Genomic DNA, 24,236 nt, shown 5'->3' with positions numbered 1-24,236 from the left:
CATCAAAATCCTCAAGGAGAAAGCAGGCAAAAACCTCTTTGATCTTGGCCGCAGCAACTTCTTAGTCAACACTTCTCCTGAGGCAAGGGAAACAAAAGCAAACACGAACTACTGGGACCTCATCAAAATAAAAAGCTTCTCCACAGCGAAGGAAACAATCAGCAAAACTAAAAGGCAACCGACAGGATGGGAGAAGATATTTGCAAATGACATATCAGATAAAGGATTAGTATCCAAAATCTATAAAGAACTTACCAAACTCAACATCCAAAAAGGAATCCAGTGAAGAAATGGGCAAAAGACATGAACAGACACTTCTCCAAGGAAGACATCCAGATGGCCAACCGACACATGAAAAAATGCTCAACATCACTCATCATCAGGAAAATAGAAATCAAAACCACAATGAGATACGACCTCACACCTATCAGAATGGCTAAAATTAACAACTCCAGCAACAACAGATGTTGGCAAGGATGTGGAAAAAGAGGATCTCTTTTGCATTGTTGGTGGGAATGCAAGCTGGTGCAGCCACTCTGGAAAACAGTATGGAGGTTCCTCAAAAAATGAAAAGTAGAACTACCCTATGACCCAGCAATTGCACTACTAGGCATTTATCCAAGGGATACAGGTGTGCTGTTTCAAAGGGACACATGCACCCCCATGTTTATAGAAGCACTATCAACAATAGCCAAAGTATGGAAAAAGCCCAAACGTCCATTGATGGATGAATGGATAAAGAAGATGTGGTATATATACATATATATACAATGGAGTATTACTCGGCAATCAAAAAGAATGAAATCTTGCCATTTGCAACTACCTGGATGGAACTGGAGGGTATTATGCTAAGTGAAATTAGTCAGTCAGAGAAAGACAAAAATCATATGACTTCACTCATATGAGGACTTTAAGAGACAAAATAGATGAACATAAGGGAAGGGAAACAAAAATAATATAAAAACAGGGAGGTGGACAAAACATAAGAGACTCACAAATACAGAGAACAAACTGAGGGTTACTGGAGGGGTTGTGGGAGGGGGGATGGACTAAATGGGTATGGGGCACTAAGGAATCTACTCCTGAAATCATTGTTGCACTATATGCTAACTAATTTGGATGTAAATTAAAAAAAAAACAACAAACAAATTAAAAAAAAAAAAAAAGAAACCCATAGCCTTGCACCTCAAAGTGTGGCCCTCAGACCTGTATCAGCATCACCTGAGAAATTATTTGAAATGCAGCTCTCAGTCCCCATCCCAGACTTACTAAATCAAAACACTGTACGTTCAAGAAGCATGACACTTAGTTTAAGGAGGACTCCTGGCTTGTCATTCTATGCCCCGAGGACCCAACTGAACCTAATCCTAGAAGGCTAGGATTAAAGCTGATCTCCAGGTCAAGTGCCTCCTAAATTTTAAAGTGCACACAGATTCCCTGGGGCTCTTGAGGAGATGCTGACTCTAATTCAGTAGGTCCGGTTTAGAGCCCGGGCTTCTGCATTTGAAACTAGCTCTCAGGTGATGCCAATGCTGTCGGTCGTTGGACCACATTTTGAGTAGCAAGAGGAGAGTAGTTCTTAAAATCTGTCAGACTATATTACCAGAGGCACTTGTTAAAAAATACAGATTCCCTGGCCCCAGGCTAGACCTGCTAAGTCTGGTAAATGGATTCTTCAAGTGACTTTGGCAATTAGATAAATTTAGGAAATGCTGAGGTAGGGATCAGAGCTACATGTGGCTCCTAGGAGATGAGAGGATGAGACATTAAGATGCAGCTGAAAGAGACTTGGAAAGACACCCATGGACATGCCTTGGTCTCTCACCTCCAAATGGGATGGGGTGTCTGAGCTCCCACTAGTGGTCGTATCAGGTCAGGGTTTGCCCCGGCACTTGATGTAGAGCAGAGCCTCTTGGTTTCTTTCTCTAGTGCCTCTGGAGTGTTTATAGCATTTTCATGAACTGTAAATCAACCCCAGACTCTGTGAGCACAGACTTTCAGCAACATTCCAGCTCAGAGTTCCCAAAAATGCCATTCATGAAGTGTTGGAGCCAGACTCACAGATTCTGCTATCGGCTCTGCAAAGGAATCGGCTCCTTGAGCAAACAAAACACACAACCCAACATTGCATGGGAATCCAGAGGTTCCCCGGAGAGAGGCGAGAATGTAGGGGGTGATTACCTCTGCGGACCCTGAGTTTCTGTCTGCTCTTTGGAACTCTTCATTTGATTCCTGTTGCTCTCAGCACACTGACCTCCAGGAGGTGCCGATTCTCCTTCCTCACCAGCTCTAGCACACACCAAACAAAAGCCACGAATTCACTTATTCATTCATTCAACAAATAATTGTGGAGCTTATAACTGCCAAGTACCTGGCTAGATGCTGTGATTCAAAGGATCGGGTCAAGTAACATAAACTGCTTGTAACCGTGTCAGATAGAAAGCAAGCTGTATGTTAGCTATTCCTGTTCTCACACTCATCCCCTATGGAGTACAACAAGGCTTTCCCTCTTCAAAAAAAATTGTGTCTCCAAAGGCAGGGAAAGGTGAGAAATTTTGCTCTAGTTGTTTAATACTCAACTGACAGGTCCCGCTTCCTGCTGCAAGTGCTGACTTGTCTTTCTTCTGTCAACAGACAGACTCCAGAAAGTTTTCATTGAAACAAAGGTATAAAATACACAGATATAGTGTTTTTAAAAACATTTTTTAATGAAGAAATAATTCCATTCCAAAATATAGACACACAATTAAATAGTTTAATCACTTCAAAATATAACATGTCCCCAGGAGGTTCCAACACACACACGCACACACACAAAACAATACTTAACAGCAATACAAAAAAACCCATACAGTAGTAGTTTTGTTACAATACCAATGAATAGTGTGAAAGCTTTAGTGTCTCTGAATTGGTTATTTCAAATGGTGTCAAATTACAGTAGTCATAATTAAAAATGTCTTGCAGTTAATTAGCCTCCAGATGTAACGTTTCTGATTTTTTCCCCCTCTTTTTGGTTCAAAAGTAAAAATGCCCTTTCTTCTGAGGACACAGTGGAGTTCTTGTTTGTGGCTCCTTGGGCGGAATCAAACCAAGGTGACTGCAGCAACCAAAGGTTGCCGTATTTACAAGGTCTATCTACAGTTAACAGCCCAGAACTAATAAGGGTGGACAAGGATGACCAAAATAAAAGCAGACATCAGTGCTAAATTATGATGCAACAGTTTGGCTCATGCATATAAGAAAATACATAGTATATCACAACAAAGGCCACACTCTTATGCAATTCAGTTCACATTACTACTTACAAATGAACCTTCCCTGCCTTATAGAGATCATTCGAGAATCCATTTTTCCCAATCTCCAGCACATCTCCCTCTGACCAACCGAACTTACCCCGACTTGCGTCCTGACCAACCACAACTGATTCCTGAAATCTCATACAGTAGATTCTGCCCTCCATCCTCCCTCCCTCCATTCACATGGTGCAGTGGAGGAGGGAGGTTGGCTGTGTTAGACCAGTGCTCATTAATAGGCCATCATCCCCGACGGAGATGGATGTGCAATTTGTTGTGGAACAAGAAAGAAACAACCCCTGCGAGATATAATTGTAGCTAATGGACAGGACAGGCGAAACCTGCTGGGTTTGCACTTAGAACAGGTCCCAAAGGTAAATTTGGAGAGCCAGGGAAAGAAACCCGCCAAGAAACACAAAAACCCAAAACAATACACGCCATTTTGTCTCGGTTACAGGACAGGGGTGCTTGAGTCTGGTCTCAGTGCTGACGTGGTGCTAAGAGAAAGAAAAGGTGGCTGGTTAGTCAGGAACTGGTCATTGGTGGCAGTTTGCAGAGTCCTTGCAATGGCTTTGTACGACGCTATCGACAACCGTGTGATGGAGTTGGCAATGAAAGCTATGACAAGGGGGAAGGCTATCAGCCCAATAGTTCATACCTTAGACAGATATTTTGATGGAGAAACACAAAGTGACAACAGAGGTCAGCTCGGTCCAGTCGGTGGCTGAGTGCCACTTGCAGGATCAGAGTTCCGAGTTCAAGAACTACCTGGCTATGATTGAGAGCTGACAGCAATGTAGGTAGCTGGGATGTAGTGGTTTTAAGTACCGAGTATGAGGCACGAGGGGCCACCTGCTCCATCTAGAGAGGTACGGTTTCACAGACGATGGGCAGTGGAAAGGAGATGAACGTTACGATAAACCAACGAAACCCAGAACAAAACCCATCTGTGCAAAGAAATCTGACAACCGTGCAGTTGCGCCACTTTGGTGTCAGCCTGTTTTCAGGGACATTTGTCAGGCTGGTTCTCTGGGGAAAGTATGATGGAGTACATCAACGGACAGAACGGGCTTCTTAGTAATGCCGGCGGAGAGCTTTACGGTCCCCAAGGCAAGCGATTTTGTTCCAAAGGGCAGCCAAGGAGATGGTTTGTGACCAAATGCAGGGACGGGAACAGCTGAGAGCCCTCTGGAGAGGGACCTGGAAGGTGTCCTGATGTCTCTTCTCAGCTGGGCACAGACCAACTATCGACTACCTGGGGTGGGGGAGAAGGTTTTTGCCAGCCCCGGGAGCAAAATCGAATTGCTGAAGCTTTGAGGTTGACTCAGAGCCTTTCTCGCTTATTCTGAATAAGGCCTTGTTAGAGATTTTGTTATGCAACTTTACCCTAAAGCAGTGGTTCTCAAACTTTAGCGTGCATCAGGGATCACCTGGACGGCTTATTAGAGCACATCTGGTTGGGCCCAATATGCAGAGTTTATGATTCAGCAGGCCTGGGTTGGGGCTTAAGAATTTCATTTCTAAATAAATTCCCAAGTGATGCTAATGCTGCTGGTCCAGGGAACACACTTTGAGAGCCACTGCTCTAAACGGATGTTCTCTTCCTTCTTTTAAAGGAGACAGGAATGCCAGAGAAGTTGCCAACTTAAGTATAACCTATTCAATATGTAGCAGGATTTTCGTCTCATCAAACCTTGAAACAAGTGGATTATTTTTTCATTTCCCCAGAATCCCTAAGGGAGGTCGTTAAGCGCTCCCCAACGAGGGCCCTCATAAAGGACCGTCAACAGAGGCTTTCATTCTTCCTTCTTCGACAGTTCTTTTGCACACTGGCTTTTCACTGAGTGCAAAATCCCAACTCAGCTTAGAAGAGCCTGTTTTCCTCGCACATGACCACAGAAGGCTGCATGCAGAACACCAGGTAAGCCAGCTAAGGCAATAAACATTCAGAAATAAAAGGAGAGTGAGCATTTGGAAGCGCACTTTAAGCCTGTACATTTAAAGCTGAAGGGCTCCAAACGGCCTGATAGGGGAACCTGTGGATGAGCGGTGCGGTTAGACATGCTCCCTAAAGCTAAAACAAGAGGAACGAGCCCGTGGAAGAGTTGAGAGAACTTTAGTCCGTTTGGGGATCTTATGGCACCTGTGGTTTATAAACAGCTTTAGTAACGAGTATTTCAAAACATAGTTCACAGTTTTTAAGAAGATCTGTGCTGATTTTAAAAACTAGATTCTATATAATTTGAATGTTGCCTTTTTTTTTTTTGAGTATGATAACTATTTGGAAAAAAAATATTTACACTAAATTCTATGGCTGAATTGTTAGAGTATCTTGAAAGAAAACAACCCCAAGCTGGAAAGAAGCCCCGAAGACTGGATTATCCTGGTGTGATTGGTTCAAGTCACTGCTCACAGAGACTTAGAGACAAATGTGGATCGTGCGGGCCAAGGACCCTTCTTGGCTTCCGGGCTCTGAGTCTGGACACTCAGGTACCAAATCCTTCGGGGTTAGTGAATAATTGCAAGTGGTTGTTTTTTTCCCAACCGTGGTGGAAAAAAAAAATGTACAGTGTATAATAAACTGTTTCGCTAAAATCTCAAAGAATTCAGAAATCAAACTTCCAGCTGTACACAGTATTAATATTGTCATTGTAAACGGAACAGGTTCAATATCATGTGCAAAGGTTGAAACTGCTTGTTAACACTGCCATCGTGAGTAACAGCAGCGTGGGTTTTCAGCCTGTGGGATACATCTGTGCGCGTGTGTGGCTGTAGTTCTGTTTTTTTGTTGTCCTTGCGGTGGTTGGTTTGTTTTGCTTGTTGTTAACCAGGGGTGAGCCATGTTACAGAAGATGTGGTTGAAAAGTTAGCTTCGAACAGACGTCAGAAGTCTTTTTTTTTTTTTTTTTTTCCCTTCTCAAAACACACACCTAAGAACTAGGAATCTTAGAACGAAAAGTTCGCTGCGCGCCGGTTGGCAGAACGCGTCTCTAGGGGTGGGGGGGTCTGTCAGGAGCTGCTGTGCGGGCGGCTCCTCTCTCTCCAATGAGGCTGCTGCCAGGCCGCGTCTTCTCCTCTGTGTGGGTGGGTGCGGGGCTCTCCTTCACCACCAGCTTTCCTGTTACCTTCATCATCTGTCTGACTATAGCTTGCCTGGGAATAAGGAACGTGTGATTTTTTTCTTTTTTTAAGACGAAAACTGTCCTCTAAATCAGGGTTATGAAGCTTAGGATTCCCTCCACCCGCCTCCCCCAACACACACGTATTCACACACTCTCTCTCTGTCCTCCCTTCCTCTGACAATCCGAAACCAACGTCCGGGGACACTATGGGCTACTGCTATTGCTGCAGCGAGGACAGGAATCCTCTGTGTTGAGTCTCTTGCTTCACGGGCGCTGGAGGCATCTGGAGGGTTGAAGCCACACAAACAGGAATATTTGTGTTGTCCTCAGCCGGCCAGCAGATGCGACCCCTAACCTACCATCAGAATGACATCATAATTAGAAAAAAAATACCCACTTTCGATTGTCCAAGCCCCCGGTTTCTGAAGTTAGGATGTGGCTGGCCAAGGAGAGCGGGGTATCATGTGGCCAGAGGGAGGCAAAAGGGCCCAATCCAAGATCTGAGTCTGCCCAAATGGTGTTTTGGTGGATTCTTAAATTTAGTGTTAGACATTACATACACTGTTTCTCCCAAAGAGGCTCGTTGGAAAGCAAGGTTCGCTCTATTCACCCCCGTTAGTATTGATGAGTGCATTCTTATCCTCAAACAGGACTGAAGCTCTTTTTGAGCAGAGGATGGGTCGTTTATTTCTTTGGTGTCCCACCCTCTGCCCCGTACCCATGTAGGGCTGTGCCTTGGTGGACCCCTAATGAACTTTCAGCAATGAAGCTGGCTTCAGGACTCTTGGGTAAGAAAGGCACGGCTTTGGGATAATTTCTGGTCTTGCAGCACAATCAGAAAGCCCAGACAAATCGATTTCAATAGCATAAACGGTTCCAAGATTTCAGCTGTATTTCTTGGCTGCCTCAAGAAAAATTATACTAGGCTAGAACTAGCCACAAAGATGAAAAGTCACTGGCTTCTGGACTGATCCAGAAGATTTTAAGTAAATTTGGCCTAAGGAGCTGATTTAGTGACAGGCTGGTTCATGTTTAGAGTCCTGTGGAATGCCCGCTGGGGAGGCAGGAAATGGCAGAGGCCACGACTGTTTCAATTTTTCACCGCCAGATTGACAACAAAAGATGAAAAAAAAAAAAGGCCTGAGAACTTTTAGCGAACTGAGATCTTTGGCTTTTAGGTAGAAGACCCAAATGCCACTTCTTATCTGAGTTTATGTCAAGACATTTCACTAGTTTTTAAGAAAAATATTTTTCTAAGAACTAGTTACTGATGTTTAAATAATGTGCGGAATAAAAACGATCCAATCGCTGGCACTAAGAGACAGAAAATGCTGCTAAAGGAGAGGCTTGCTCCTTTGGGACTAGATTTGTTATAACCGGAATAGATATTTTCAGAAACAGCTCCTGGGAATTTTTTCACCGTGGTCATAATGAATCAGGAGAGCATGTGGTGTGGCGTTCTCAAATCCAAGGGAGGTAGACTGGAATGCAGACAGTCAGATCCTTCTTTTCACACCAAAAAGGCCTCAAAGCTCCTAAAGTATATTCCCTAACAGCAGCTATGTCACGATTTCTACTTGCTTAATCCTAACCTGAGGACTGAGACGGGTCAGTCAGTAATGCGTGAGTTAGGATGTATTCTTTTCAAGTTGATTTGTCATTTAAGAGCTATATATTCCTTTTTAAATTTAGCAGCCAGAGTGGACTTTACTACCATCTGTCGGATAGACTTATGAAATCTATGGGTGGGAAAGACTATATCACTCGGGTAGATACAAGTCCCCGGGGCCCTGCCAGCCAGAGACTGTGAGAGGTGCATTTACTCTGAACCGTATGGGGTACAGCTAAAGGGCCACTGGCTGGAGCCAGAGAAAGCAGCTAGACTTATGAGACAGTGTGGCCAAAGGTGTATAAAATTATGTGCACATAGCTGAGTCCTAGCTTTGTTTATAAAAATACAGAGAGCAAGCTGGTTCTGAGTCCCGGAGGTTCCCATACACTTACAAAATAGCAGCTCCCCAGGATGAAACTGCTTGTAAAGCACTAAGCATAGTTCCAGGCACGTATGTGTGTGCTCATAATAAATTATGGTGTGGCTGGCACCATGTTAAACTCTTTAAAAGCTACACCCCGGTGAAGACAACTCCACTGTGAGGTGAGTAGCGTGATATATGTTGTGCAGAGGGAACAGAGGTTCACAGAGGTTTAATAATCTGTCAAGGTTATGCTGCTGTGATTTGGCGGAATCCGTATTTGAAATCAGGTCTATTAGGGTCCAGAGTCTAAGCTTCAGATGGCTACACTCAAGTGGTCCTGCCAATCCAGTGCTATTCTCTCTACATTAAACACATTGCTGAGGATTTCCCATGTATGTAGGTAGGTCCTCGGGGGTGGGGAACCACATGCCATGTAAATGATATTTTAAATTAAGCTGTATCTTGCTGAATTCCACAGTGAATCTGAATCAACTATTCCAAAAATATAAGGCTGCAGAATTTCTCCTCTCTGTTTTGCTTTTTTTTTTTTTTGTTTTTTTTAAATAATACATGGTTTTGCCTTTACTTGTTAAAGTACACACATTTGATCTTTGGGTCTTGAATACAGCATGATAAGAAGCTGACCCATCTCTGGACGTGATGAGCAAGCCCGGACTTTTCCTTCTCAAGGGACAGAGAGGCTGCAAACTCAGATGCTGTTAGTGGATTGGTGATGAGGCTTCATAGCCATAGAAGATTTCGGGGGCATCTCTGGTGTTACAGAAGTCTCTGTGCCAATTTTCCTAATTAATAGAGTAAAAAGTCAATTCCCAAGATTGTCTGCCAAATCTCCACTGGATTATAATGTAATGCTCCACAGGCCGGGATGATTCTTTGACATCAGCAGGGAAGGAGGATATTTTATCACACAGAACACAGAAACACCTAAGAGAGAGTGATTGTGCATTTAGGTTACAAGTCATTGGAGTTCAGTATACAGTGGCCACGTTTCCTCCTAAATAAGACGGTACTTACTTGAGAGGAGAGTGATAAAAGGATATTGTATTCAACCTTGCAAGCTGACCTGTGGGTGACAAAGGACACAAACAAGAAAGGTGACATGTCAAGTCTGTGACGCGGTCAAGCTGGTGAATTATTTGGTTGGAAGCCATGCAGAAAGACAGAGAGAGTCCAATGAACGAAAACAGCATTCCGACCCATCAAGCAAGCATGTGCTCACAGAGTAGTCAAGGAAAACCACTTCAACGTTCTCTAGGGCATGCGTCTTGAGTGGGAACCCACGGGCCTACTATGTCCTCCTACAACTTTTCTTTGACTTTCCCTGGAAGCCACTGGGCATGGAAAGGAAAGGAGAGAAAGAGCTTAAGATTAACCGGCGAAAACTCCAGTTGGATCTTAAGCCATTAATAGAATTTCCCTTCATTTTACTCCTACAAGGTTAAGTTCCTAATTCATTAATGTAAATAAAAATCTAATATTTTATATGAAACGACTGTCTCCCTTTTAAAAAAATCTAGAATTTCAGTTACCGTTGTCACCCAAATCCAGAAACTGATATGGGCTCAAAGAGGGAGGCCTAACAGGCACCTTGAACAGCATGAACCAGAACATTGATTATTTAACCACATCCCTCTCTCCCTCTGTGCAGCAGAGCCAAATGAAATACGTGTAGGAATGCCATCCTTCAGAGTTCCCAGAGACACCCTGGCAGCTTCTTCATCCAGGCTAATTTCCCTCCGTGGACGGGTCATAGAAGTGGCAAAGTGAGAGCATTCTCCCTGGGTCTCCCCTTCAGGCAAATTTGACCGTTTCTGTTTCTGTAACATTGACTCATGGCTTTACATACACAATCATTGATTTTTTTTTCTTTTTTTTCTTTTTTTTTTTTATGACTAAGCCTACATTTTAGTTGCTTCTAAAACGTTGTTAAACTGAAAAGGCTAATGGAACATTTCAAAGGCGCCAAACTTTATTTGATACTATTGGGGTGGGGTTGGTAGGCTCCAGTTTTTCTCTTGCTACATTCTTCTTGGGAAAATATTTCAAAACAATCCATAAACATACGAGAAGTAGAGGTAATCTGTTCTTTCTGCCTCTCTCTTTTTAAAAAAATTTTAATGTTTATTTTGATTTTTGAGACAGAAAGAGACAGAGCATGAGTAGGGGTGGGGTAGGGCAGAGAGAGAGAGAGGGAGACACAGAATCTGAAGCAGGCTCCAGGCTCCAAGCTGTCAGCATAGAGCCCGACATGGGGCTCGAACCCACAGACCGTGAGATCATGACCTGAGCCAAAGCTGGACGCCCAACCGACTGAGTCACCTAGGCGCCCCCTCTCTGCTTCTCTTTCCTTCACTAACAGACTAAGAGGGGGACGCTGCTCATCTAAGAGTGTGGAAGAGGCTCGTCTGCTTAATGGACAGAAAGCCTGACATGAAGAACTATCCCAAGGGGACCTGGGGGTGAGGCAGTAGGTCTCAACCACGCAAACATCCCTGAACTCCCACAGCCTCAAGGAAACACCTGTGAATTACAGGGAGGAGAAATATTCAAGCAAGACAAACACTGCAGTAGAACTACTCCATGGGGAAAACGCATCCCTTTTAGGATGACTTACTAATCAACACTTATTCCCAATTGCATGTGTTATGTCCAGTAAATTCTCAGGTGGATTAATAGTATACCCCAGTATATATGAAAATCTGTCCATCCACACCCTGCTGAACATGGAGCCTACAGTTCTCCCCCCCACCACATTTCTCCATGAGATTTGATACTCTCCCACATATTTATTTTGACATGAGGTGGGCAGTGGGGGAAGCTGAGGGCAAACGATTCAAGGGAGGAAATATATTTATGCTTATTCAGTTTCCGGGTGCCCTGTGCCCTGTTTTTTTTTTTTTTAATCCATGAGAAAAAACATCTTTCCCAGCGATCTTGGAGGAAGATGGATTGTTTCCATCCATCCCCATGCATTTCCACTAAGGCAATGAGGTCTTTTTCAGTTTTCGGGTCAGAATTTCTAAGAATTAATGGTGAGCTGTAGCTCTCAGCATTTACAGTTCTTACTGTTTAGAATATGTGGAGTAAGAAATGCACGCAGAATATTCTGGAGAGGGAAGGTGGAAGAAAGGAGTGGGTGGGGATTTTCTGAGTCATGTCAAAGACCCAGCCACCGAGGGGTGAGGGCCCGGGGGTTGGGGGCTGGGCCTGGCTCCCCATACCTGGTAGGTTTCATCCTGCAGCTTCTGCTTCAGGTACTCTTCCATTTTGAGCTCGTTCTCCAGCTGCCGGACAGAGTCATTTTCATAGTCCTCATCCTCTGGCTGCACGTAGGGGTCCCCATCTTCTGTGACCCTGGGAATACACCACAAGGGGTGTTTGGGAGCAAATCTTTTTTTTTTTTTTTTCTTTTACAGTTTATTTAATTGTTTATTTTGAGAGAGAGAGAGAGAGAGAGAGAGAACGAGTCAGGAAGGGCAGAGAGAAAGGGAGACAGAGGATCCATAGTGGGCTCTGGGCCAACATCAGAGCCTGATGAAGGGCTTTAACTCACGAACCATGAGATCATGACCTGAGGTGAAGTCAGACACTTAGCTGAGCCCCCCAGGTGCCCCTGGGAGCAAATCTTCAAAGTACGAGTGGAACTCCAGTGTTAGGTATAGTTTGGGGCCCATTTATTTAGACCCCCAGTTCACTTCTTTGTTTCAATTAATTTCAATTCAGTGTCCTCTGTTACCTAACAGAAAAAATTTTTATAAACTTTGGAGATTTGGAGATAGACATGATCAAAGTATTCTCATATGCAGTTTTTCTATGGCACTCTGATGATCACTGGCCATCTGTGTTTTCCTCTGACTTACAGGAATGGGTTGCCCTTAAAGTGTTTGTCAATCTTAAAAAAGGCAGCCTTATCTTTTGGGAGGATATAGTCTTCTTAATCTGAGGACTTTTTTTCTTTTCTTTTCTTTTCTTTTCTTTTCTTTTCTTTTCTTTTCTTTTCTTTTCTTTTCTTTTCTTTTCTTATGGAAACCAAGATCACTTTCTACAAGGAAAGTGAGCCCTCTAGTGAAATAACGATTAAGGACATTTGTTCATAATTGAACCCTCTTTGTGTTACGTACATATGTAGGCACATGCACCCATGTGCTTTATTTTTATAGTAGAATAAGTCTTAGAATATCAGCTCCTCGGTGTCTGGAAGGTAATACTTGAACTCATAGCTCTGGATCTTAAAAATTTATACTAGCTCTGAATCTAAGAAATCTACTTAAATTATTCAGTTCTACCATGAAATAAATAGCTAGCAATGATCTCATTCACTAATGTGTGACTCTATTTCCATGTATCCACCCAGTTTATAAAAACCCTTCCTGAGACTGAACATAAATTCACGACCTAAATCATAGGACTAAAATATTCTCAGGTAAAACACAGTACATGTTTAGGTAGTGCAGATATTAAAACATCCCCTAAAGTGAAAAGAGTGGTCAAGTAGAAGTTCCTGGGTTGGAACTTAAATACCATTGTTTACATTTATTAATGTCTGTATGACATGTTCTCATTATATTTAGAGGTTTGGGGCCAGGCTAAATAGGTCTGTGAGGCCTCTATGAACTGTCTCTCCCCAATTCCCGCAGCCGTGTTGGTGGCTGGTTCTGGCACCAGCCTACCAGGGACAGTGGACTGGGGTAGACTTAGCTACAGGCTTGGATCTTGGGAGCAGGACGAGAAGACTTTAGGTGACCACATGTAAATGCTTCATTATAAAAAGTCAAACAGATATGTTATTTACCAGACTAACCTGATGACCATTAATTCACCATTCTGAATAATAAATCAAATAATTCTAAATTACAGAGGAAAGGACAAGAAAACAAACTAAAATTAAAAGCAGCAGCCTATCGCTATTTGAAATCATGTTATAACTGTTTTGTTTTGATCTTAAGGCCTGCCTTTTCACAACCAGCTTTCAAACCACATTTATAATTCCCCATTATTACTGGTCTACTTGCTACTTGGATTGAGATCCAAAATGCCAGAAAGGCTTCTGGTTAGTTTCTTCTTTGGGTCCTGAAACTGGCCAGTTTATTTTTGAAGACTAGTGGGCAGAACTTTTCACATTAAACACCATCACCCTTCTGCAGTATGTTTTTAGTTAAAGTTTTAACTTTATTTTTTATTTTTTAGAGAGAGAGAGTGCAAGTGGGGGAGAGGAGAGGGGCAGAGGGATAGAGAGGGTCTTAAGCAGGCTGCATGCTCACTGTAGAGCTTGGGGCTTGATCCCATGACTCTGGGATCATGACCTGAGCCGAAATCAAGAGTCAGACGTTCAGTGGACCGAGGCACTCAGCAGCCCTGCTTCCGTAATTTAAATGCTCAGTGATGCCTTTTGCCCTTCTGGTGAGCGCCTGCCCATGTCTCTCACAGCTTCATGAGCCTCTCTTCAAGGTTCCCTTGCTTCCCTGCCTTCCTTACCTCCCAAATGGGCTCTGTACATCTGTCCTAGCTCCCCCTTTGTTTCTCAGCTTTGCTTTCCTGTCTACTTTGAGTTTGAACTGATCCAGGGGCACAGAAAGTCTAGAGGGGACGTCACTGATTCTGCTGGTTTCTGTCAAGCTACAGAAGCCTAATTGGAAGAAAATCTTTGTAAAATGTCTTTCAAAGGTCAGATTTATACACACTCAGCAAGTCGACCAGATTGGATTTCTTTATAATGAGATTTTATATATTTACTTGTTTCAATTCCAAGTGCTTTCCTGGTGTTTACATTCATTCTGAATAGAGGCTTCTCCAGCATCACCTGGTCCTCTAAGGGCGAATACAGTAAATTTAGAAGATAGAATGATTTATACCCTGAAGTAGTCTGTGAGTCCTGGAAGGCTGGGAGGGAGTTTTAAATACTATTTTGCATACAACGAGCACTGTGCCTTGGGTGAGGGAGGCTCTCAATGAGCACTGCTTGCTTTTAGTTATCGCTATTCTCACTAAATAGTGAGAGGGCAAAGTTCCAATACCAAATTTAATGTAGCATCCTTCTACCTCTTCTGCGTCATACCTTTCCAAAATAAAGGACTAAGCAGCCATGTTTTTATTTTCTTATGTTCCCTACTGAGTATTCTGTTACTGAGGAATGTTCTGGAGCAGAAGATACTCACACGTCACTACGCATGGTGCTGGGGGTAGCGCCACCGTGGAGGTACCCAGGTTTTCGAGCGTGGATTTGTGCTAGAAAAGCCTTTTCAGTGGTTGGCGATGGAACCAGATCCTCAAACTGAGTCCGTGCAAATTCAGAATCCACATTACTCTCAGTTTCACTCCCCACCTCTATTAGGGACGATGGAAGAAATGAAGAATGGCTTAGGTTATTTTATGATTGGCCAATAAAGGGCTAGATTTAACTTAAGTCAACCTTACGTTTATACAACCTGTGCTGTATAAAACATCAACCAGTTATTGTACATAAGTCGGTGGAGTTTATTATTTTTTTTTTCAAAATGACATTTGATACATGAATTTCTAGAAAATTATTTGGTATATGGTATTGTCTTTTTTTTAATCTCAATATTATGAGGAATTTTTGTGTTTTAACTGGCTTAGTTTCTTAATACTTCTCTTTTACCCTTCCTACAAAAGTCTTCATTAAAACTGTTCTTAATTTTGCTTAATATTATTTTAATTTAGGAAATACAAACCTTAAAATACTACATTCACTTAATATTTCAATGTATTATAAATATAAGCTAATAGTATATGAAGTGTCCACATAAGAGTAACATTTTTAGTCATCATTTGCTAGGGCAGTGGGTACATGCCATTAATCATGGTGTATTAACTGCTGCCATTTTTATCCTAGTTGCTAATCTTAATCCAGACTAGCAGAAACAATTTTCATTACTTCAGTTCTTATTATAGCAGCTTTAAGAAATTTAAATCCGGAATTTTTTTAATATTGAAGTTTTATTTCTTATAATTTTTGTAATCTCAAACTATGGGACCAGAGTCGTGCCAGACAAATATCTTGCCAAGTGGGCTTATGGAACAGATGAGATGTATTAGTAACTGGTAAGATATTTATTTGCATATTCATGCTGTTAAAGTTTTAAAAACTCCATGTAGTATTATTAGCATAAAGAGTCTCACTCAATGTTATGCTCTTTATTTTCTGGGGAGATCTCTCTTTAGACATATCGCAAAGGTAAATTTCAATTTAGCCTCATTCAAATAGCCACGCGTTTCAAATTAACAGAGTTTAAATTAGTAAATAAAACATTTGACCTTCTAAAATAACTTTAGCTTCATGTCACATTGGATCATGATATTACAAGTTACAAATAATAGGTATTACAAACACTAGAATTACAAGTCAATTTTAGTATTTTTCTTTATTCCTATCGGCATGTTTCAAACTCTCTGCATTAAGCATGTAATTAACCGTCTTGTCAGCAAAATAGCAACAGTGCTGAAATATCTGAATATACCAAAAATATCATACAGATCTTAAAAAAAATCCTTTTTATATTTGACAATGAGGAGATCTCTAACACAGGCCCCTGGCACTTACGGGTCCCTCTGCAAAGAGCAGACACACGAGAGGGGACCGGGGACTCACCGGAATTCAGCTCTTTCACAAGAGAGGACATGGTGTTAGTGATGGAATCTGCTGCTACCAGTAAGTCATTTCTTAAGTTTCTTCTTGAACCTTGAGTGAAGAAAAAAATGATCGTTAAAAAAAAAAAATCACACAGCTTTTCCTTTCTTCCCCCCCACTTTTTTGTGCGGTTTATCATCTACATCGATATCCCGAAGCAAGAAAAACTTCCAAGACTTCTCCTTTTCAAAGGTGTTTTGGTTCATTTTCTGAAAAAATACATTGTCCTCAGGGTAATGGCTTCGATGTTAAGAAGACATGGCCACGGATGAGGGAGGGGCTCATTTAATTGATTGTACAAATTGGGAGAGTTTTGCAAGTGAAAGGGGGTGGTATGATAAGACTGTGATGTGGCACAACCTGGGATGGTCCCAGGTAAACCAGTATCTATTGTCGCCTTTCTTAGGAAAACTCACACAGATGCAAAGTCTGGTTTTGCCCGGAGACTTGCACCTTGCCAGCTGCTGCTACCGTTTCAGCCATGACCTGGTGGCTCAGCACATGGGATTGCGATCTCCATCACCACAGTCTCTATCTCTCATTAGGGCTCCCAGAGTTCTCCCCATCATGATAGGTATCTCTGGGGAATGGGAACCCCTGAAGGCCCCAGAGCATACAAGACGGGTGAGATTCTTCTCCCGCACTAAGACCTGGGCAGAAGGTATATGTCTAATACCCTGAATTGCAACTTAGACTAGGTTTCTCCATGGTAGACAAAGATTACGATGATGTTTCAGGCACACGAAGGGTTAAATGGGTATTTGTCGGCTGGCTTGGGTGTGAGGTAGAGATGGAACATAATATCTTTGGAAAAAAAGGCTCAAGATTCCAAACAGCTGACCTGCAGATGAACTTAGGCAGCAAGAGCTCTTTATGAGCTAGGAGCTGCCTATAGGCCACATTTCATCCTGTACTTTCTCAGAAAGTCAAACTCAGTAAAATAATAAATACATGTAAATTAAAAAATCAAGGGAATCAGAGAAAACAATTAGAAAGCTCTTAGGGGCGCCTGGGTGGCTCAGTCAGTTAAGTGGCGGACTTCAGCTCAGGTCATGATCTCATGGTTTGTGAGTTCAAGCCCTATGTCGGGCTCTGTGCTGAAAGCTTGGAGCCTAGAGCCTGTTTCGGATTCTGTGTCTCCCTCTCCTTCTCTCTCTGCCTCTCCCCTGCTAGAACTCTCTCTCAAAAATAAACATTAAAAAAATATAGAAAGCTCATAGATTTAAAATACTGTAAATTTCCTTAAGATCAGATTTAGAGAAAGGACATTTTTTCTTCTAAAGGTGAAAAAAAAGAAAGTTATTTTCAATAACTTAAAATTTTTTGTATAACTTATTTTCTTTTTCAGAAAAAAAAGCCATATTATGGATCTTTCCTTTTCCCTCCTAGCAGAGAGTACGCCATTCTCTTCCTTTAAAATGTAAGATTTTATCCCCTATACAAAATGGATGAGAATGTCTCTTTCCTCACACTCTTGCTATTTGTGGATATTACTAATGTTAATTTTTTTAAAAATCTGCTAGGCAAGAGGTGATACTTGTATTTCTACAATAGTTTGTGAGATTAGACACCTCTTTATATCTTTATTGGCAATTTATAGTTCTTTCCATATCCCTCACTTATTTTTGTTTCGGGAATGTCTTTTTCTTACTGATTTCTATATGCTTTATGAGTAGCTGAAATTATACAACTTGATTGCCACTTAATGCTGGAAACGTTTTCCTCAAGCCTATTTTTTGTCTTTTGACTTCATTTATGTTCCTTTTTGCCTTAAAACTAGTAGTCAACTATCTCTCTTTTCCTTAGATCTATATGTGAGGATCTGGAAGGACGTTCATGATATATTGCTAATTTAAAGAAAATGCAACTTGCCGACCAAAATGCAATGCATGGTCTTGTTTGTGTGAAAAAGAAGGGTAGATGTTTATAAAAACACACTGAAACATACATAATTATATGTATATGAAGAATTGAGAAGGACCAAACTGCTTAATAGTGTTTACTTCTGGGAATGAGATTCGCAGAGTGAGGGTCTGCAGAAGCATTTTTTCCCCTGAACTTTCTGTAAATGTAAAAAGTGATGGCAAGAAAAAGTCTTAAAAGTCTTAAAATATTTCCAAATGAATACAATCACTTGTCTTGAAAGACCTTACCCCTACCCCCGGTGTGTGAATGGAAAAGGCAGCAGGTGAGAGAATACTGTTATATTTATCAGTCTTTGTGCTCCTGTTAACTATGGAGGCTGAACCTCCAACCCTTTGGCCCTGTATTACAGAGGCAATGGTCAACTCTTTAGGGCAGCTGTAAAATGATTAAATTATCTGCTTGTTCATTGCAGGGCTGCATCCCACCTCAGCTGGGACTGTTTAACCTCAATTTGAGTTTGCTTTAACATAAAGGAAATAAGATCTTTCAGAACTTTAAAATGGGTTACATTTATAAAGTTTCCTGGGATATTGGTGAAAGGTTTTCCCTTCCCTTAATGAGCAAAGACTCATAAAAAATGGAGCAGGGCGATAGAAGCTGAAAGAAGGTAAGATGGTGAAGTGAGTAACAGGCTAGCCTAAGGAGTTTCTGAAACAGCTCTGGGGCCAGGTGGGCACAAGGAATACCCTGGCATTTCCACGCTGTGGCTCCAAAGATTCTAAACGCTCAACAGACCGTGGTGACTTATGTGCCACGTGAAAAAGCAGAACACAACAACAAAACATGACCCCACTTACTTTGTGCAAACGCCTCCTGAACATCACCCCCTACCCCCGTGAGGGAGTCCTGAGGCGTGTGGGACGGGCTGGAGCAGGCAGACGCGGACCGAACAGGCATGGGGATGGGCCTGCTGATGGTGTGGCTGGGGGAGGAGCGAGGAGAGCCTGCCCCCTGGGTCTGGAGAGACAATGCGAGTCGTTAATTTGTTTTCCCAAAGCCTCCTTCAAAGGTTAAAAACAGTCACGGTGCGGTTCCCAAGCAGGAGGGCATCCTAGGTAGTTGAGATGGTAATCCTTAACCTGAGTTGCAGGTGCAGATAATTTAGGACCTTATTCTGTATAACCTGGAGTTTTGGTTACTTGTTGAAAGTTAAGAATATTAGTACAGCATCGTTCTATAATACACGATATGTGCGCCCAGGTAATGAGGCTACTGTTAAGCGGTGAAATTTACAAGGTGTGTCTGTTTCCTCCTTGAAGGAAGTTCCACGTAGAATGAAAAGACGTTTATTAAGGACAAAGTTTGCAATATAAACGAAGAGACTATTTGGGATGGATGTGGTTTTACCTTCCTAAATATTCAGTGTCTGTCCTGGCATCATCTTTGGGGATTATTTATAGGCCAGATCCTGTCAAGCAATACTGGCGTCCCGCAGGAAATGTCCTTCTCTTCATCGATGAAAAAGCAGTTAATTTCAGCAATCAGAACAGTGGGGTTTAAGAGGGAGTAAAGAAAAAAAAGGAGAAAGCAACTAAAAGCCATTTCCCTCTATACCACAGTCCTCGGCATGAAACTGTTCACACCTTGAATTTCACAGCTTTGTCTCCACACAATGAGGTTTCTTGGAAACACTTTCTGTGTTATAATAATTAGTTTACAAAGGAAGCCAGTCATGAATAAGAGGATGCAATGAGACCCTCTGGTGCATACTCAGAGGTGAGGTGTTCAGGTGCTCACATAGACTCCAGTCCAGATTGCTGGGTCCTGCCAGGGAGAGTGAGGACTCTTCCATAGCAAGGCCCAGAGATGCAGCACCAACCCATTCACACCCAGGGACGTGCACCCTGGGAGCACTGCTCTGGAGTGTTTGATTTAGACTTTGCTGAGGGTTGGGCTGCTTGCAGTTAAAACACACAACATCAATCCTGTCAAATGCCATGCTGTTAGCTTTCCAGGGCTTGGCATCACACGTACAAGTCACATCTATAAATTGAGAAAAATCTAGAATTAAACACAAAGCAAAACAGAGCAGAGCACAGGAAATAACTCATGTGATCCAGTGGGCTGGGGATTCCACTCTTTTCATTCTCAACAGTACCTTGAATGGTCTGTCCAGGCCCAGGGAACGGAAGCTTGCCCCCTCGCGATGCTTTGCAGCCTGTGGCCCCAGCCCGCTCAAGGACAGGTCTGGTTTTCCCCAGCAAACCTTGCCAGTTCATCTCAATAGCCACGAAACCTCTGCTTCTGAGCTACCGTGGCACCCCCCCTTCCCACGCCAATAATACATGACCACATTTGAGTCATGCGTTGCCCTGTAGAAGGGTCTTCATGTGCATTTCTCTCCATGACCCCCTGAAGTAGGGCATCATTACTCTCAAGATGAGATTGTGGACCCCAGTGCTCAGAGAGGTAAAAAGGTTTGCCCAGGAGGCAGAGCGGGAGAGCTTGGGCTGGTCTCTGAGCATGGATGCTCTGTCTGCCCTTGGCTGCAGGGACCTGGCTGGGTTTTGCCTGCTGAGGGCCCATCAAAGGCATTTCGCTGCCTTGAGGGCTGCCTCCCCCTGGCAAGCCCTCTTGTGTGCCATTCTCCAGGCAGGGCCCTCAGCAGGGCTCCCCGCCCTTTCTTACCTGTCCTCTTTACCCAGGACCAGTCACGGCACCGGACGGAGGAAGGACTGGGATGGGAAGGTGGACAGAGGGGCTGAAGGGAGGAGGTTAACGGCAGGGATACCTCAGCTCTGGGGAGCCAGACCCTCTTCTGGGGTAGCGGGTTCACGATAATAACAATACAACTCCACTTGTGTATGTGTTACAGTGGATAAAGCACTTTTCCGTACATTGTTTGGTTTCATTCTCCTCATTATTGGTGCTAGGAATGATAGTAGCTTATATTTGAATAGCAATTCGCAGTCTATGAAGCACTTTAACCCCAACGATTTCACTTAATCCTGCTAGCCACCATGTGAAGTATTCTATTCCCATTTTCCAGGTTAGCACACTGAGGCTCAGAGGTGCTAATTGGGTTACCCAGTGAGAGAGTGGCAGAAATAAACGAGATCCCCAGCCTTTCGCCTTCAAGCCCAGGGCTTTCCCACCGCACCACAGCCGCTTCTGAGGATCGGGGGCCCTGTGACCAATCACCACACACTTCACTCATGGAGAAAGGTTTAGCAGCCTGAAGGCTGAGAAAACACAGTATCTGGACCCACCGGGGAGGGGTGTTGGAGTAGGGGCCCCAGGCTTCTGGCTGGGCTGTGCAATAGCTTTCAATTGCCGGATGGCGGGGTGCAGTGTGAGGGCCCTGGTGGTAGAAGAGACTGTGGGCCGATTATCAATCAGTACAGATACACAGGTGCAAATCTCTTATCTGCAAATTTGAAATCCAAGAAGCAACATTTGTCGTTTCATTACTGACATGAGGCTATTTCTATGGCGTCTGCACTGTACTGCCTTTCTAAAACCCAGAAAGATTCTGAATCCTGGGACACACCCGGACCCGGTGATTTCAGATGTGGGGCTGTGAGTTTGCATTTCAGTATCTTAATGGCTGTACTGGGGCTGCACGCACACCAGCACCACTGGCACCTGTTCCATCAGGGTCTCCAGTGCAGGGTGCCCATGGCGCCGTCTTCTCCCTTTGGGCCTTCACCTGGCCGTTCTAACCTTCCAGTCGGTGAGTCTCTTACCTCTGGCAACACTCTCCCCTTCTCCTTGTGCCCTGGGCTCTCTCCTGCTGCGTTTGAGGCATTCCCAGCCCTAACTCTCCCTGCTTAATAATGCCTGGTCTCCAAAGTCAACTTTCCCCACTGCTTTCCGCCTGCTTCTTTCCTTCAAAACCCCTCTTCATGGTCTGTGTGGAGAGAAAAATAATTGACTATGGTGATGTGTTAAGGGAAAAACAATGGCCTGAATGTAAATGACACCAATGTGTAAATGACTGATAGGCACCATCTCCTAAATGAGTATCTAATTGGTGCAATTTCAAGCAGTCTGATTACGTGAAGAATTCAGGTAGAGATTCTGTGCTGGAGACAAGATCTAGTGGCATCTTCCCTGCAACTCCCAACCCCCAAGGAATGTCCAGACTCCGGCGGGGAGGCCCCTGGCTCCCTGGGTGACGATGGCCCTGTCTCTTTGTTTGGACACTGTCCAGTTTGATGCACAGTAGCTTCCTGGGACCTACTGCTGGAAATGCCATCTCTGGCCTTCCTTTCTGTTCTTTCTGTGGACTCACTAGGAAAGGACAGTTGCCTCTTGGTATTGGGGTTGATCAGTGGAGTTTCATTTTCGGGTAGTGACCACTGCGGAATGGTGGCCTCTGGCCTGTTCACGAAGTATATATAGTTGTCTGCTAACAATTTTAGAAGAGTTAGAGTGAGTCATCTCTGCAAACATCCTTTCCTGGAAATTACTTGATGATTAATGGAGTGAATACTTAAGGGACAACGGTCCATGCAGATCAATATATAGATCTAAAATTCCTGAGAGGAGAGTTGATTTATGGAGGAAGGAAAACATACATCATACTTGGCAAATTTAAAATAGCTTGCTTCCTAGTGAATAGATGAAAAATTCATTTCTGCACTCCATCCTCTGAGCCCACTCAACCTGCTGTTGTATCAATTTTTAAGAAGCCTGACAAGATCCATACATTTTCTGATTTTTTCCAGGAAGTATTTTGGTTTCCACTCGGCACCAGAAAGGAGGGAGGCTTCAGGGAAGGGACCAAATGTGTAATTGCTGAACCAGCACTGCCTGGAGACACGGCTGAGCAGATGACCAGGGGACACGAGTGCACAATCCTCCCCCTGACTGAAAAGCCTACCTCTCAGGTTTGGCTGGGAATGCAGCCCTGTCAGCCAGGTTTGACTCAGCAGCCGGAGAAGGTACAGCAGAGTAGCGTTTAGCTATGTCCAACCCTCTTTTCACCCTCTCTTCCAGTTTGAGTTCACTGACTATCATCATAGGGATTGCTGTGTACAAAGGGCTGTGGGGGTAGGGATGAGGTGACTAATCCTAACTGGTCAGGCAGGAGGCATCACTTAACTTGAGTCTTAATAGTGGAGATTTCCGGGCAGAAGAAAGGTCGTATTGCCAGGAGAGAAGAATATTCCAGGTCTTAGAGTGTCATGAGCGAGGGAAGAGAAGAGGAGGGGTATTGCAGAGAGCGCGAGGATGCTCCAGGTTTGCTGTGGGGAGTGAAGAGGGCTGAGGCTGGTCAGGGGGTGGTTTAATCTGAACCAGAAGGTCATCTCCTAAGGTTTTCAAGTAAAAAAAAAAATAATTTTTACTTTCCTAGAATGAATTGACTAAATCCCTAATTTTAAAAAAGTTTGTGTGAGAGAGAGCCTGAGAGGGCATGCTTTGAACACTGGATGCCAGTCCTAATATTGCAGTTGATTATTTATGATGTGAATTGTCCCCCCACCCCCCACCCTGCCAACACCATCCCATTTCTGATTGCTTCACCACTCCGCAGAATACCCACCAGAGAAGATGGGTGAGGGAGATAAAGGAAGGTGAACTGATGCTGATAAAACTCGTTACTTCTGGCCCGCTCATATTCCCAATGTGTTTGGGAGAAGCAGAAACCTGAGAGACCATGATTTCCCAAGTTAACTGGGCCTCCAGTTATTAATAGAGAAGAGAATGGGGGCAGGAGATGGAATTTGAAATGATGTTTCACTTTCCTCCTCTGACTGAGACACTCTTAGTTAACTGGAAGGAAGAGAAGTGAGTGTGTGTGTACATGCACGTGTGTGTGTAAAATAGGGGTCAAATCACAAAAGTTTACATATTGTTGGATGTATGTGTATAAACATATACACACTTTTATACTAATATCTGACATGCATATAGTATTTTACAAAGTGCTTTCACATCCATTAGCTTTCAAAATCTCCCCCCAAATCCTGTGGGCCATGTATTAGCAGTCTGTTTGAGATAAATTACCAGGAAGTTAACTGGCTAACTCAAGATCTTACAGGTATGAGAGAAGAACAGGGACCCTACCGTCCGGTCTAACACCAGTCACCTTTCTGCAAAAATTTTTTGAGACCTTACATCCTGAACTCAAAGTCAGGATATCTGGTTTTAGATTGGGACATGATATTGGAAACTGGAAGTCTACCAGAAACTCTGAAACATACTGTCATTGCAATTATACCCCAGCTGCCTTCATTATTACACTTTTTATGAGTGTTCTTTTTATGGTTCCTCCAATAAATCTTAAAAATACACAAAGAAGAAA

General features: G+C 43.2%; 1 protein-coding gene across 18 annotated transcripts in view; it reads right to left on the bottom strand.

Annotated features, from left to right (window-relative positions):
- Window positions 1-2,684: 2,684 nt before the first annotated feature.
- Window positions 2,685-24,236, bottom strand: part of DTNA (dystrobrevin alpha) — a 354,664-nt gene continuing 333,112 nt past the window's right edge. For 6 of the 18 annotated variants that reach the window (XM_042961697.1, XM_042961696.1, XM_042961699.1 and 3 more), the window contains 6 exons: window positions 18,784-18,943; window positions 16,022-16,111; window positions 14,568-14,736; window positions 11,634-11,766; window positions 9,427-9,536; window positions 6,142-6,446 (listed from right to left, as the gene is read on the bottom strand). In XM_042961697.1, the coding sequence (XP_042817631.1) occupies window positions 6,284-6,446; window positions 9,427-9,536; window positions 11,634-11,766; window positions 14,568-14,736; window positions 16,022-16,111; window positions 18,784-18,943 (825 nt within the window). In that variant the 3' untranslated portion in view covers window positions 6,142-6,283. Of the gene's footprint in view, window positions 3,791-6,141; window positions 9,337-9,426; window positions 9,537-11,633; window positions 11,767-14,567; window positions 14,737-16,021; window positions 16,112-18,783; window positions 18,944-24,236 lie in introns of those variants that run through there. The other 12 variants (XM_042961706.1, XM_042961709.1, XM_042961710.1 and 9 more) reach the window with 7 other exon arrangements.

Source organism: Panthera tigris, chromosome D3 (genome assembly GCF_018350195.1).
Source record: "Panthera tigris isolate Pti1 chromosome D3, P.tigris_Pti1_mat1.1, whole genome shotgun sequence".
In the NCBI taxonomy this organism is placed as follows: Eukaryota; Metazoa; Chordata; class Mammalia; order Carnivora; family Felidae; genus Panthera; species Panthera tigris.
Note: the sequence above shows the minus strand (reverse complement) of the source record. Positions and strands in the feature narration are given on the sequence as shown.